General features: G+C 46.5%; 1 protein-coding gene across 1 annotated transcript; it reads right to left on the bottom strand.

The window, feature by feature from the left end:
* Nucleotides 1-322: 322 nt before the first annotated feature.
* On the bottom strand, nt 323-16,184 carry LOC141949162 (heat shock factor protein 3-like). The gene is made up of 13 exons (XM_074882417.1): nt 16,020-16,184; nt 14,748-14,856; nt 12,960-13,087; nt 10,229-10,353; nt 9,278-9,353; nt 8,496-8,557; nt 7,955-8,036; nt 7,546-7,679; nt 6,456-6,701; nt 5,246-5,351; nt 4,626-4,691; nt 3,383-3,449; nt 323-2,863 (listed from the first exon to the last, which is right to left on the bottom strand). The coding sequence occupies exons 1-13, from the start codon at nt 16,143-16,145 to the stop codon at nt 2,532-2,534; spliced, it is 1,659 nt and encodes a 552-aa protein (XP_074738518.1). The 5' UTR covers nt 16,146-16,184; the 3' UTR covers nt 323-2,531.
* Nucleotides 16,185-16,257: the final 73 nt, after the last annotated feature.

The following is a 16,257-nucleotide window of genomic DNA, read 5'->3' on the forward strand; positions in this document are numbered from 1 at the left end:
CTTTTACTACACACAATTTTCATGTATACATAAAACAAACATATACATAAACACCCAAAGCCAACCCGGCCCTACGCCATCAGTCCCATTCCCAAAAGCTTTGACTCCGTGGTGTGTTTAAACCTCCTTTTTCCACAGGCTGAAAGTTCTGAAAACTGGAGCCAGGCTAACCTTGGCATTTCAGTTATTTTTGAACCAGCAGCAGCTGTGTAATGAGATCCCCCAGCACACATCTCCTTTTTAGAAAATTCAGTAAACAGGTTTGGGAAGTATTGGCACACACAGGAACACACACAAAAAGAATGTACATGAAACAGAGTAATGGTTTTGCAATTCTTGGGTTTAATTACTTCAGTATGTGGGTTTGTCTTACTATTCAGCCTTCCCCTTTCCAGTGCAATCTTTCTTAGGAAACCTGCATAAACACTTTTCCTAGACCAGTACATAAACCAGACACAGATGTACATGTTTTTATTTGCAGTTTTCTTAAGCCTTGGTTTCTTAATTTCTTAAGAGAGAAAGCATTTTAAAAAACTATTATGCAATCAGATCAAATATCTGATGGTGAGATGCACTGAGATCAGAGGGCTCCACGATGGAAGAACATGACTAATCCATAACAGGAACTACCCTTCAGTCTAACCTGTTCAGGAAGTGAGTTACAGAAGATCAGCCTCAGAACGCTGCTGTCCACACCGTGCTGTCAAAACAGCAGAAGAAAAGTCTGGTTTTTTTACTGATTTACTCTTGGCAAAATTGAGGCCTTTGGGAAGAAATTTAAAAAAAAAAAACAGAACCCAAGACAGATACACAATTCATTCATTTCCCCCTCTCCCTTTAGCTCATGAAAACTTGAGACTATTCAGCCCTTTGTCTCAAGAAGTAAGCAAAAGAAAGACTAGAAAAGGGTAGAGTAAGACGTACTGGACAAAAGGCAATTCAAAAGATACAAACACAAAGGGTCATGAGGTGAAGAGCAGTTACAGAAGCACGGGAATAAAATGACACTGTGAAGGCACTACACGTATACACACACTCAGTAGCAAGATCCTCCTCTGCAACTCAAAAGATTTGACAATGAAGCACAAATCCAATTAAGTAACACCAGCACAGACAACATGCATTACCTAGTAGGCTTCAGAATATCAAATTACCTTGGATTCTTGAATATAAAAGAAGTAAAATCTTACTACTTCAGAAACTTTGGAGAGAACAAAGCCTGTAGGTAGACTGAATTCCTAAAACTGAAAAAAATTTTCAAGAAATTGTGCTGGTAGGAAATATCCCATGACATTATATAACGGGTTTTCTACCCGCCTCCAGGCCTCCTCTTCAGTTCTGTACTGCTACAGCAAATTTCAAGTTTGTGTGGGTTAGTGGCAGACGGCTACAAACTTGGTATCAGCGAAGGAGAACTTGCTATTGCGCTCGCACCAGGGGCTGCTCAAAGACGTCAGGAAAACAGCACAGAAAGGAATTCTGGGGAGAGATTTTTTGAGTAAGCAGACACTAGTTTTTGTAATCTGCTGTCAAAGGACTCAAACGCATCTAGCTAATTTAGCTTTAAGATTCCAAAAGCAGCAAATGCAGCACGAAGTCCAGTGCTCGTACAGGGTTTGGTGAACAAGCAGCTACCGCAAGCAGAAGAGAAACGTTAACATCATGTCCTACGTCAGTGCAGGTTACCCCATGGCTCCTGTTTTTCCCGCCCCTCTCATTTTAAGGGCAGCTGCTGGACTTTGCTAGACATGAATCAGTTCTTCTCAAAATTTCTGAGGACACGTGAGCTGTGAGCGAGGTGCAAGTTACCCGAGAAGAGCTGCCATGCAATGTGCATGAGAAAGCAGCGTTACACAGGGTGGCGAGCACTTCCTACCACAATATCAACAGCCCGTGGCAATGGATGCGTGTTAGCATGTTAAAAACTAACATTCCACAGTTAAAATGTAATTTTCCATAGGAAAAATGTTGCCTGTACCTAGGAGCAAATCTAGGAGTAGAGCGCAGATGCAAACAATTGTAGCCACAAGCTATCAAAAAAGAAATCTCAAATTAAAAACAAAATTTTAAAAAAATCTTAAATTCCAAACAGCAGACAAGCCACCTATTGAACAGGCTCTCAAAGAGTAAAACCCACGTTTAAAATATTACACACATTACTATCCGGTCAACCAAAAAAAAAACCCCAACCAAAACCAAACCAACAAATACACCCAGCTAAACTTTACAAACAGGATACAAACAGATTTCCTCTTGCAATAAGGATATCAGATAAAAAGTCATGGAATACACTGCAGTATGTTTACAGGGATGTTGCTCTTCCCCTCCACCCAGTGCCTTCACTCCCACCAGCTCTTTTGAGCTCGTTTTCAGTTTTTCCAGACGTGCTCTTTGCTTGCAGAAAGAGAACTTTTGCCTACACGGAACACGACACCCAGGAAGCAGGTGAGGAGAGAGGTCAAACTTCTCGCCGATCCATTCCTTCGTTGTCTGTCTCACATCACTAAGCCAGTCGCAGGTGTCATGTGAGCTCAAGAAGTTTCTATCTCAGAGGCCTCTTCTATGAAGTTAGCAACAGGACTGAGGAGGAGGAGTGGAAACAGTTTATACTCTCCATTGCCATCTTCCGAGAGCAGAGGGGGATCCCCCACGCCCAGAGCATCCAGAGGCTCGGCCTGGCTTGCTGGAGCTGCTCCTGGCAGGACAGATCCACTGCCTGACGGAGGATGAAGAGCAGGTTTCTCCTCCAGGGAGGGCAGTAGAAGGTCTTTCGGATCCTCCATCTTCCCTGCAGCTTCGCTTGAAGGCAATTCTTCAAATAATGAAAGCAGAGGGTTGGCCCTGTACTGTATCAGCTGCATATCTGAGGGAAAACAAACAGTTTAAACACCAGGCACCCGTGTCACGTAAGTCTTAAAGACAGAGAAAACTGGAGAGGCTGCTTCAAAACCTGGTTCACTACGGCAAACCACACAGCTGGGCTCTGACAGACTACAGGCACAGCTGGGGAGGGGAGCTCAGGCTCAGCGCAAGCCCCGGGACAGGCGGCAGCACGAGGGGGTGACACGGGCAGCGCTGCACCAGCGGGGCCACAGCCCATGGGGAGATACCCCCCGAGGACACCTGCAGCTCTGCTCCCCGCTGCCACACTGCCATGTGTCAGAGAAAGGGAAGGTAACACCAACACGGGGCACAGGATGGGGCCTCTTCGGATTGAGGCACAGCTTCATCCAGATCAGTGAAACATTCCAACCTTCACAAAAATGTTAAGCCCAGACCAAAGGAGGAGATAAACTGTATTACAGGCTACTAAAATTCCATTTCAACACAGTTTTGGAAGAGTCTGGAACTGCCACAGCTCTCAGTTCTCCTTCCTGCTCACCTTTGCTTCCTGCTGTTTCTCTCTCACTCGCTCCCAGATCTTCAGTGCTCTCTGCCAAGTTTGCAATCTGAAGCAAAATGGACAGAGAGAAGACAGAAAGCTTAACAACATCAAAAGCAGCAAAACCCAAGCCTTCATCAACTGGTTAGCAAAATTAAAGGGGAAAGGAGGAGGGAAGAGAAATGAAACAGTTGACCAATGAGGCCATTGTTGCACATGAGGGCCAGCAAACAGGAGCTCAGAAGAAGACATGGTGAAACACAGACTAAACTTACTAAAGCCAAACAAGCTTCTGACTAGCAAATATTTATTTTACCTTCTAAACTAGAAGCTTTATTATATTCTTATTGGAATATTATATTCTTATTGGAATGACACTGCTAAACATGATTTCGTCAATATAATTATACTTTGCAAGCACTGCTTGAACACAGCTTCATTTTACCTCAGTTGTGGTCTAAGCTCTTATGACTGGGAAGTCCTTGTTTAAATATAATTTCAGGACTACAAAATAAATGACAGTTGCAAGGGTTTGTTTTTTCTTTTTTTTTTTTTAAACAGGAGTCAGTTTTAGGAACTGGACCAAGAGAAGTAAATTTGCACTGAACTTTTGTATATCCTCTGAGGAAATTCCATACAGCATGTTCAGAATAAATACAGTGTATTGCATTATAATCTTCATTTAGTACTTCAGCCTTCAGACAGACTGAAGACACACAGTCTCATCCGAACTATAACCCCAGACCTAGTTACTACTTGGCTAAAAGACATCCTGGGAATCCCTGAGGCTATTTGAAGCCAAGAAACTGTTCTCACACACTTAGACCAGAAAAAGACAAGATTTTCTACCCTCCTCATTCTAAACAGAAGGTACAGAAGAGATAGGAAAAAAAAAAAATTCCTCAGTACAGACAGCTGATTCAACTGACACCAGTTTGATTCCCTCTTCCTTCTGTTCTCAGGTGTATTCAGGAAGCAAACATTCACAGCAAACTGACAGTTCAAATCAGCCCATGAGTGTATTACTGCAGCTAGGAACGCAAGACTTGAAATTATCTTGAGAACCCTCTTAAATTCATATATGCTAACAGTGATAGCTGAGACACTGTCAGCAGTAGCAGATAAAACGGCAGTTCCATCCTGTGCTGTCAGTCCAGCCCCCACCCTCCAACTGCATCAGTCAGAGTTCAGCTCTCAACATCGCGTTAACCCTCCCCATCATAGGAGCAACTCTTACTCTTACATTTTCCATACCAGGGCAAGTTTCCATCAAGCTCATATCCAGGGCTAGCAGCTCAGGATTAAGTGTCTGAAAACAAAACCAGACGATATGTCATATAACATGGTTCTTAAAACTCCAGAGAGCTCCTGAAAGGACAGCAGGATCCAGCACACGGCTCCATCCACTGAAGCCAATGGAAGGTGGCTCCTCGCAGGCCCCCAGCAGGGTACCCACCTGCAGCCTCGGGCAGGACAGGAGGAGAAAAGGACACCCTATTTCCCAGTGATTCCAGGTCTATGGCTGAGTTTCATTCCATATCATAAAGCATAATCAAACACATAATCAGGATGTGATGGTATGTGACAAAGACTTGAGAAGGAGAAAGTTGAATTTTTTCCCTTTTTTTTCTCCCCCTTGAGTTATGTGTAACAGAAATACTATATGAACTGAAAAAGGCTCTCAATGTTACCTTGTACATTGTTAGGCTCCTACAATGACTATGTATTATTCTATCCATAACAATTTGCTTTCCAGGATTTTCTCCCCTCTTGACCATTACAACATGGAATAAATCAGTAAAATTTTGTAATGCAACCTAAGCAGTAGTTTTCAGAAATCAGAAAAAGTGGAAAGACACTCACATCACTGAAAGCTTCAGAACCAAAGTTATACTGCTTCCCAGATAGCATTGCTTGAAGCTCTTCAAGGCTGGCATCAATGCAATTAAGAAAATCCTGAATTTCTTCTCTAAAAAGACAAAATGATACAGTACTGTAAGAAACAGTTGGCAGTTAGGGCCGCCTTTTACACGACAAGGCAGAAAAAAACCTCTTAGAAATGATCTGCTGACCTCTCAGTTCTCACAGCTGTGGGGCAAGATGAGAGCCAGACTAGGTCACATGTACTGACAGGACAAGGGGTAGCGGCTTCAAACTGAGAGACTAGATCTAAGGCAGAAATTCTTCCCTGTGAGGGGGGTGAGGCCCTGGCACAGGTTGCCCAGAGAAGCTGTGGCTGCCCCCTGCCTGGAAGGGTTCAAGGCCAGGTTGGACGGGGCTTTGGGCAACCTGGGCTAGTGGAAGGTGTCCCTGCCTGGGGCAGGGGGTGGGACTGGATGGGCTTTAAGGTCCCTTCCCACCCAAAGCCTCCTCTGATTCTGTGATATTACAGGGCCTTCAGACCACACTGAGTGCTGTGACGCATCCTCTCAGTACTTCATACCAGGTTAACCACAGCAGAAGAGCTGTCAGGACAAAGAACTAGAGTTTGTTCCCTGCTGCAGCTCACGCTGTGGCAGCGGCAGAGCCGAGGGGCAGCGTAGAGCTGGGAGCTGCCCGAGCAGCAGAGCTGCTGAGCGAGACCACAGCCTGCGTGGTTCTGATCCCAGCGTGAATCTAGTCTGACCACGCGAAGGGAAGCGAACCCTTGCAGAAACAAGGGGCAAAGGAAGCAACAGCATCAGACTGCCACTGACAGAAACCCTCATCCAGTGCTCAGAAGCAGAGCAGCCGTGGTGCCCTCCTGAGATCACCGCCCCCCTCCCTCTGCTGTTCAGCGGCACTGGCAGCGCCCGCAGCTCTGGGACGTGACAGTGATCCTGCCAAGCCCCGGCCTGAGGCGTCGGGCAGCAGACAGCCCAGTGCCACAGCTCTGACAGACAAGCTTGCCCCGCTCTTCCCGTATGATGCTAACGACCTTTTCCAGACCTACTAACAAAGGGGCAGAAACTGCAGTTCATCAACGACATTTGAAAAGCTAATTCACTACGTTCTGCTGAACACAGCCTCTAAAACTTTGATAAGATCCCACAAGATGATGACAGCGTAACAGTTTCCAGAAGCAAGTTAATACCTGTCCAGTAAAGGATCATTTTGGTTTCCAGAGTTGTTCTCATTCAAGATGGAGTCAATCACAGACACGGGGTCTTCTGGAGCATTAGGCTGCGCAGTATGGAGTTCCACAGCAACATTGCCTGTGTCACTGCACTTGCTGACATCGTTTCTATGAACTGGTGGGTTAGGTTCTGCACAGTTTAACTCATTTGGCTGCGCTACTTGACAAAGAGGTAAGCCAGGATCCAGAGCTGCCTGTGTCTCCCTAAAACATGACCCAAAGAGAAACAGCACACAGGAGAATTCACCACTTGTATTACTACTCATTCCAAGTTTATCTCAAATCTTAATATCTAATAAGGTCAAGGCAGTCAAGGGTTCAGCCAACCAACTGGTCTTTAGAAAAGGAAGAAAAGTGCCTTCCTAAAGGCAGATGAAGAATCTCTTATTACAGCTTATACAGATAGCACGTATCAGAGCAAAACACCCCATTTTGCCAGGCTAAAAGCAGCAAAATAGCATATGGAAATTAGGCAGGATAGAAACTCCAAACATTGCGTCTCTAGAAATAAAAGATTCCAAATTGGTCCATAATTCACTCTGGAATGTTAACAACTAAATGGGTTTTCACAGGAATCTGATGCCACACAAAAGAATGCCTTCCCTTCAGTTGTGCTTAGCACAACATTGGCGAGAGTAGGACTGAAACTGGAGATAAAACTATACATCTTGGTTTGTTTCTTGGTAACCTATCTACATTTTGGATCGTTTATTAGTAACCTATATATGCATTCAGGTCCCTGTTCAGTTGAAAAGTTAAGTACGTGCTTATTTGTTGAACAGACAGAGAAGCCTCAGCAAATTAAACTCCAAGTGCCAATCAGCCTGACAGGGCTGTGGGCACTCCTGACGCGACAGGAGCTCTCAAAAGGCTTTGCTGGCCATGCCCAGGGCTACAGGCTGTAGAAAAGACAGCCTACAAACTGGCCTGTCATGCACTAACAGAGCTAAAATTCAGAGAGGCTGCTGCCCAGAATTCATGTGGATCACTTACACTGACATAACTACCTAGTTAACAACCTAAGCATAACTGCATCCTTCCAGCGTACCTGGCTCTGCCACTCGTGTGTGCCACGGCAAGGAGGCCGTCGGTGGCACTTTCCAGGGTGTCAGTGATATCTCGAATGATGAGACCTGTGCCATTTCCACCCTCGCCATCTGCGTCGTGTTCAGAAAAAGACATCTGCAGGGTACAGCAAACAGAATGAGTGTACCAAAAGGTCCGACTTTTTGACGTTGAAGCTCCATTCTTCTTGCAGCTTCTATCTCCTGTTCAGATTTCATCTGTGACCAGTTGTGCCGATTTGCACGATTTTACAGAGCAATACTTTAAAGATGCCCGCTTCAACATGGAGTGCACGTGACTGTCAGATTAGGGTATTAGCAGTTATAAGGAAGACTGAGACCCCTGCCTGTCACCCTGCCCAGCCCACGGTCTCCCTCCCTGGGAACACTTACCGCCTGGCCGCTCTCCACGGGGATGCGAACATACTGTCGGCTGTACTTGGAGGGTGAAGCACCTGCAGCATCCGTTAGAGACCTGAGACAAAATATGGCTTTAGCCAATAGCTCTGCAGTGAAAGGCTGCAGCAATGCCAAATACATGCAGCGAGAGCAAGAACAACCATTCCTCCACTTCTAAGAAAACTGGCTTTTTAGAAATGTTTTTAGTAAGTGTACTGTAGACAGGCAGCATTCTAAACCTGCTTTTTGTTTTGAGTCAGTCACATTTGCACATTTTGAAAGAGTTACCATTTCTGATGACTGTGCCCTTCGAAATTTAAAAGGTATAATATATTCTCTTCCCACCCATTTTTTTATTAATAAGAGGAAACCTTTATTCCATGCTTTTTTCAACTTCCATCAGCTTTCTCAAGTTTGAATATACAAGTGATAAACACATTCTTCATACACTTTAAGAAAAGTATCTTGTTTCTAGCAGCTGATTTATCCCTATAATTCACATCTGACACTGATTTGTGACCTATCCAGTAATTACCTTTTTCTTTTGACCCCAAGAATGTAATTTCCTCGCATCAAACTTAGGATAAATTGAAGAATCTAAAAAGGAAAAACAAAAAAACAAAACAAGTGGTCAACATAGCAATCCTAGCAAATTATTAATTCAGATTTTACTACAAAATGATGTAGTTATGCAATAGAAATTAATAGGTACATTAAAAATTCATTTGCGTTCACATCTTAAAAAGCAAAATTATAGTTACAAATGGCATTGAAAAATTATCCCACTTGGACAGGTTTGTTTTTTTTAAAATGTAACACCACAGGTCACTAGAGGATTCCAGACCAGAAACAGCTGAGGGATAAACCAAAGAAAATTTGTTCCAGTGCAGAAGCTCCTACAGTTTCTGGGCTCCAAGATGACTTCTTGAGTGGTCTAAGTCTGTCTTGGTCCAAGATCCTTCACAGACTCCATCCATGTGCCTGCAATCTCTCGTTTAGGCTCCTGTTACCATGCACTACCATGCACCACGTTTACCCCAGGTCCGCTTGATTTACTGATTTCTCTCCAAATAAGATTCACTGATATTTCAAACACAATGAAATCCTTTTTACTATGACTTTTCCTTAGTCTTTTGCTCGTGGTTCTTTGCTGTGCTACTTCTGGGACACTCAGGAACTCTGAACATTTTCTTTATGCTGTATTAATATAGCCTGTTCAGCTCTGTGTCATTTGTCATTCTACATAAGCAAAGAATGCCATCAGGTGTCACCGAGGCAGGAGCAAGGGTGGTGGCACTGAAGAGGCTGCAAGGGTACCTTAGACAGCAGCTTCTGTTGTTGACTGTGCTTCTGCCTTAGAACTGCCACTTCTTTCCACAGGGCCTTATTTTCTCTGCAATGCAGAATAAATCAGAAGACAGAGGATGAACAGAGTTTACTTTATATGCTTTAGTTTTACAGCTTTCAAGCTTTCACAGTACCTTGCAGGACCAATGGCAACATTCTTCTGTGGATAACTAACAACCAGTTAAGCCAATCCACTAGTATAAACTCTGGGTTAAATTAACTCCATTTTCCATCAGGCAGGCCCAAACACTCACTAATAAGGATATTCTCATCCTCTGCTGCTCCAGCAATAATCTCGATCTGAAGTATTCCTTCAAAGCCTCAAAGCCTTAGAATAAAGACTTGGTTTTTGGAAACAGGCGTAACACAGACCATCTCAGAACAGTTTCAGAGTTTGTGTTTGAGGGTTTTTTGTTTTGTTTGTTTGTTTTTTTTAAAAGGAACAGAGGGAGTGGAGTGAAGGTACCTCCTGAACTCTGGTTGATACCTGCTTGCATACCAGTGATCTCAATGAATCACCAGTGCCCACATGAAAAGGATCTGAGGGAACAGAGATGAGGACGTGCGAAGTACACTTCCAATTAGAAAAAAAACCGAAGACTAACTCTCCCTCACTGCATCTAACCGTGTTTTGTGTTTAGGAAAGGAAACGCTTTCATTGCCCTAAAAAACTACTACAGGTGATGGCACCCAAAATGAAATCTCAAGATAGTCAACAAACTCCCAGTCTTAATCTCTGGTCTGCAACTGAATTATAAAAACAAACAAGATTCAGAATGTTGTGTGGGGTGGAATGGGCATTCTTAGAAAAAATTATAGCTTCACTTGTTTCCAGTTCAAACAAAACCCACATTTAGAGTCAAGTTCCATTAGATATAGCAACACTCAGCGTAAAGTGCCTCTGAAAGGGACAGAGTCTACCTCTTCATGTTAGCCAGCCTGACATCCATGTTGTTCTGCTGCTCTCTCATCTCCTGGACTTCAGAGAGCACTTTGTGCAAATCCTCCGTACAGACCTTGAGATCCTCAGTCCTTACTGCAGACACCTGAAAGAGGAGCAGGTTACACATGCTTTACTAACAGTGCCTTGCATACTCCCCGCCACAGGAACAGCGTAGTTAGTCTGTAGAAGAACTGGTATAAACTCCATTAAAAGCTTAGGTAATACTATAATTCTTACGTATCACAAAACACCACAACTGCCAGACAACAGTCCTTAGGACAGCCTACACTGTGTGAAAAAAACCAGCTGACAGTGCAAACCTGAGATTGGCACTTTGTAGGTGTAGACAGTAGATTCACCGTTGTAATTCACGATAAAACCCCACCGCTGACTGAAAAGGGCCTTTCCCAGGGGTCCCCTCGGACAGGACTGGTGACAGCTTGCCCTCTAGTGTCAAAGGGCAAGACATGGGCCAGAACCGAAACACAGAACTGGTAGTGGAGTGAGAACAAGACAATCGTGTTCCTCTTAGGTGTGCGTGAATCTGCCAGTGCAGGAGTAACACATTTCTGTAAGTTACTTGGGGGGCGGCAGAAGGAAGGTTGATGAATCCTATGCAATTTGAAATTTTGTCCCACACCAGCTGCATTGCAGGTTCCCATATTGGTTCTCCCACTACTACCTCTGCTCAGCGACATTCCAAAGTTATGGAGACCTTCCTCCAGAAGTCAGAGTCCAGACTGCTCTTCTGCCCACAGCAGAATCCGTGAATGCCACCTCTTCAAACGATGGTGGAAGAATCATCAGAAAGCAAAAAGCTCACTCACTCTCCTCCCCACGCTTCCACATTCAAAATTTTCCAATCCCTTCACCAACTCCCTCTGCGGCGGTGGCACTGACAGCTAACATACAAGGCAGGGTTTTGAAAGAGACAGGTCTGGTGCATCACACCTCTGAACGACACAACCAGGTTTTATGGGCATAATTTTAAGAATCCTTCAGCCAAATACTGACCATAACTGAACCAAAGGGACTTGCACTAGATCACCACCAGATGTCCCTCCCCACCTGCAGCACACTGTGATTTTTCTTCCTCTACTGAATTCCAAGGGGGAGGTGAAAGCATCTGGGGCTGGCCCACTGAAGCGCTAGGAAACTTCTATGCAGGCTGGCTCACAGATCCTTTTCTTTTCAAAGGGATGGTCAGAAATGGACCTACAGTGTTATAAAATAACATCCCATCACTTCCTGATGGAACAGAACGTACTGTTATGTGATCACTCCACAGAAATAACTTTCTTCAGCATGCCACCTCTCCACAGGGAAGATACCCAAAAAATGCAGATGGCAGGTGGAAACTTCAAATGCAGTCAGACTGCCTCGGAAAAAAGGGCCAAACTAAAATACTCTGCCCAAGTGCAAGGAATTGCTCTCTTCAGAGTCTCTAAGCAGATAAGGGTGTCAAGACTGAAGCACACCAGCAGAGCTGACACTACCAGGGAGAGAATAAAGGAAGTCCCACATTCAAACCTGCATTCCTGTTAGAGGCTTGAAATCCAGTTTATAGCAAGTACTGAAATAGGACTCTGTTCCAGACAGCAAAAGAACAAGAAAAATAGGGGACATTTGGAAAAAATCACTAACATTTCCTGTGCAACAAAGAATATTCAACAGTTTCATGTGAACATCCCTGGCACTCACTAGAGCTTCTGTCTTTCTGTGGGGAACACTCCGCCCATCGCAGCGCTCCTGGAAAACTCAGTGCCACACACAACGCCAGTGGCCCGCGGCCAACACCCCGGCAAGCAGGTGTGCAAGCCAGGTGTGCAAGCTGTTACGGTGCCTGGGAGGGGCATAGGCCTGGCTCGGGAAGCAGCTGCATGACTACACTTATCAGCTGTGATTGGGAGCAGAGACGGCTCGGTGAAGAATCAATCAAAACACAATTGTGACTCTCAAGCCTGCCCTGCGCTTTTATGAACTCGGGCAATAGAGCTACCACATTATGGCATGCTAAAGAAAAGATTCTGCAGTTCAGGTGTCAACATGATGGATCACAATAGTCTCTTTCTCTGGCAGCCAGGATATTATGGGCTGTAATGTGCCAACAGAGGATAAATATCTGTGCAGAAACAGGTCAGACAAGACCCGAATGTACAACAGAAAACTGGAAAGCACTAATAAAGATGTAGCTTAGTGGCAACACCGTTTTGGAGGAGCAATGTAATTTATGCAAACATATGCAATGTAATTTATGCAATGTAATTTATGCATGTATGCCCAAGTCAACCGATTACTGATGCCTTCGCTAATTTTCAGTGAGCACCAACTGGGAATGTATTTTCTTTTACTTCTTTCACCTTGTGACTCTTTCCAACTCTGCTACGCTGGCAGAATTGAAGACCGTGCCAAGCTGTAGGTGGGTATATGAACTCTCTGTGGAAAAGGGGCTCCAGTCTGACAGCTACGAAGAGCATGGTCCGACTGCCGGGCACTGTTAAACAGCAGCAAGGCGTGTTTGTCTAAGAGCTGGCATGGGGAGGCCAAGCCGAGCATCAGCATGGCATTCAGGAGGGAGTTAGTGGTGTGCATCATGATGCACAACCTTGGTTCCCATGGAATTTGTTGGCTGCAAAGGGTCTGAAACCCCCAGACATGCTCTTGATAAACTCCTTTTCGTAACCAAGCAAACACATTCCTAGACCGTACCTTGCGCTTGATGTTCTCCAGTAAGTGTGCCTTCCCTTGCTTGAAGAAAGGGTGCTGGAACTCAATGACTGAGCTTTTCTCTGCTGTGATCATACCATTCTCCAGAGCAATCACCTTCCTGAAGCCATCTGTGGAGAGGCAGTAACAAGGTCAATTCTTTCAGTGCAAAGCTGACTGTTACAACACACAGCTAAAGAAAACCCCACGGCTACTGCAATACCTACAGCTCTACAGTGGCTGGGAGCAGAAGCCATGAGAAACAGCCAAAGCAGCTTCTCTTTGGTGCTCAATGATCTGACTGCTCTGATCTTCACAGCTGGAGAACACATCCAGAACACTATCTAATGACCTTGCAGGCTGTGCGAACAGCTTGCACGGCAGAGGCCAGCTAGTGTCCGCAAGCGAGACAGCGATGTCCAAATAATCACAGAAGTCAGTTAAATGAGATTTATTAGGACATCTTGAATATAGCCTTGTCTCCGTGGAAGCCGTGGAACGGCGCACCATCCCTTTCATGCCTATAATCCCAGACAACTACATATCAAAACACGTGCTGTCGTGTACCACCAGGGTCTCCAGAATAAAGTAAGGAAGAGAAGTTAAGTCTCAGCCTATGCTAACACACACACAGTACTTTCTCCATACCAGGCTGCCTGTATGAAATAAGACATTGCCAGCTGTTCCATCACCACTTCAAGTACTGCAGGGTACAGATGCAAAATACAGTGAACAGACCAATCTATACCTCTCCTGGTTCCAGTTTTTAACATAGTTACCATATTCCAGTTTCACTGCACCCCAACAGCGCTATCACTAGAAAACTTTACTTGGAGCTAGGAGAGACGCGTCTGGTGGGAAAAGGCGGCTGCCACCGCACTGCCTGTCTCTACAGGAATATCTGCATTGTAGCATTCACCCTCGCTTCAAGGCAACTGGCAGTGGTTTGTTTGTGTTATCCTTTGACACTCAGGTGAATGGAGTCTCAACACTCCACACAAACAGCAGCATCCACCTCATTTCAAGAGGCTAAACATGCCTTCTTGCTCATGTCTGACAGAATCTGAACAGGCATCAGCTCGAGAGCCCGGGCAAACCTACTGGGCCAGGCCAGAGAGTTCCTCCCCCGCACCCTAATGGATAGTCTCACCAAGGTGGTTTGCACCTTCGCTCAGCCCATAAGCTCTCTGCTGCAAAACAACCGTTTCTGCTGTGTGCTGCAGCCCCGCCAATGGTACAACACCTCTGAATTACCCCCTCACTCCAGCTGCTTTGCCTGTACAAGCTGTACACGTGCTCCGCAATGGACGCTACGTGCTGCTCACAAGTCGAGTGCAGAAAACACAATGAGAAACTTAGTCCAGCTTCACCCCTCAGCGTGACTAATCTTGTTTCAACACAGCAGTGCAGGCAGCAGCATGATCTCGGCATTTTTTCCCATGTACTAGATGCAGGGGTGTAGATGCAGCCTTTGTTCTGGGTAGGACAGATTTGCTGTTACCATTACCACTACCACTGGGGCCCAGAGGACTCCACCCACGCTTCAGGTACCACAACATGGAACAATATTTTTATGGTCGTTACTCAAAAGGACTCAGAGCTGAAACACAAAACAAGGACTAAGCCAAACTCTACTGTTATTCTTCTCTTTTGCAAAGTGAACTCAAGACCAGAATTCAGGTTTTCATGGATGAAAGACCTGCCAAGTCAATCAGTTTGTTTAAAGAAATTCAGATGGATGCCAAGTAGCGATGAACTTGGCAGAAAGAACACATAACAGCTGATGCTTACACATGTTAAGCTGTCGTATGAAGCTGGAGATGTTGTTGTGTTTGAAGTACTTGGGGAGCAGCTCCTTGGCAAACCTCTGCTCATCCAGAATGCAGAAGTTCTCACCATTCTAGGAAACAAGCAGAAACAACAGTCAGAGAACAAGCATAATTTTTCTAAGGGGTTGCTCCTAAGTCGAGCCCATAAAGCAACAGAGACAGTTCCAACAGTGGGGAAGGGCAGAGCACTTAGAGAAGGGAATTGTCTGTGTGAGCAATTCTGAGCACTTGGGACTGCACTAAAAAGTTTGAATCCAAAAAGGTGGTCATGTGGAACACTTCTATTGAACGGGGGATTTTTTTAAAGCCGTGAAGTTTTGATCTCAATCCAAAGAAAAATAGTTCTAAAAACACACGTATCCGCTGCTCTCTTTGTGCGCAGGAAACAAATATTGCTCGAGCACCCTGAATCCGTGCCACCGGAGGGCTTTTATCGCCCAGACGGGAGCTGCCCCGCTCTGACGAGATTCTTCCATTGTACGTATTGTGTCACCACTAAAAATAACCGAGTAACATCGCGGAGTTACTGGCAGTCCGGACAACACAGCCCAGCGGCGAGGCGGGGTAACGATGACACGCGTAGTTCCAGATTTATCACACTCTCAAGTTCAAATTTCCCGAAACCGCGCAGATCTCGGTGTCATTTTTAGGCTGTTCGCAACGCGAACGAAGATGCTGCGTTCCTCTGCGCGTTTGCCTTGGTGAAGGCCAAACCTCTGAAAAAAGGGGCGAAAGTCCCACGGATTTCAAAGTGACGGGGACAAAAACAAACGCCGCGTTGTGGCGGATGCGGTGTGCTCCGGGTGGGTTGGCCGTGCCCTGCGCCTCCGGGCGCGCGGGACCAAGGCCTGGCCTCCGCCTCGGGGAGCGAAAATTAACATTTCATGACTCCTTAAAGCGCCTTTTTCTGCTGAGCGCCTCCACTCCCACCTAACGACGCGTAATGTGAGGCTTGAACACCGGGACGCGCTCCGCCGTGCCACGCCAGGCCCCTGCCAGCCCTCGCGCGCGGTCGCGGGCGACCCCCGCAACCGGCGGGCGACCCCCGCAACCGGCGGGCGACCCCCCACCGCCCCCTCCCGCCCCGGGGCTCCGCACGCGAACCCCCGCCCGGGGGCTGCCGCCACCGGGGGCCGGGCGGGGCGGGGGGTGTCTCGGGGCGCCCCGGGGGAGACAAGGGCCCCCCACCGCCGCCTGTCACGGCCGGCCCCGACCCCCCGCGGGCCCCCCTCACCCTGCTCCAGCAGATGACGTCGTCGCTCTGCGGGTCCTCTACCAGCGCCCAGAGCTTGGCCAGGAACCCCGGCACGGCGGCGCCCGAGGCGCCGGGGGCTGCGGGCAGCGCCAGCCCCTCCCGCATCCTGGGGCCGCGCCGGGCCGGGCCGGGCCGGGCCGCGCTCCCGAGCGACGGGCTGGGGGGGCGGGCGGGGCCTGCGCGGCCGCCGTGACGCTGCGCGGGGCGGGGCCTCCGG

This window comes from Strix uralensis, chromosome 13 (assembly GCF_047716275.1).
Source record: "Strix uralensis isolate ZFMK-TIS-50842 chromosome 13, bStrUra1, whole genome shotgun sequence".
Lineage (NCBI taxonomy): Eukaryota > Metazoa > Chordata > Aves > Strigiformes > Strigidae > Strix > Strix uralensis.

Coding starts and splice junctions, on each gene's coding strand:
- LOC141949162 (XM_074882417.1), bottom strand. CDS start 16,145: ATGCGGGAGGGGCTGGCGCTGCCCGCAGCCCCCGGCGCCTCGGGCGCC. Junction 8,037..8,495: donor CTTGGGGTCAAAAGAAAAAG/GTAATTACTGGA, acceptor ATTTTGTCTCAG/GTCTCTAACGGATGCTGCAG. Junction 2,864..3,382: donor AGAAACAGCAGGAAGCAAAG/GTGAGCAGGAAG, acceptor GTTTTCCCTCAG/ATATGCAGCTGATACAGTAC.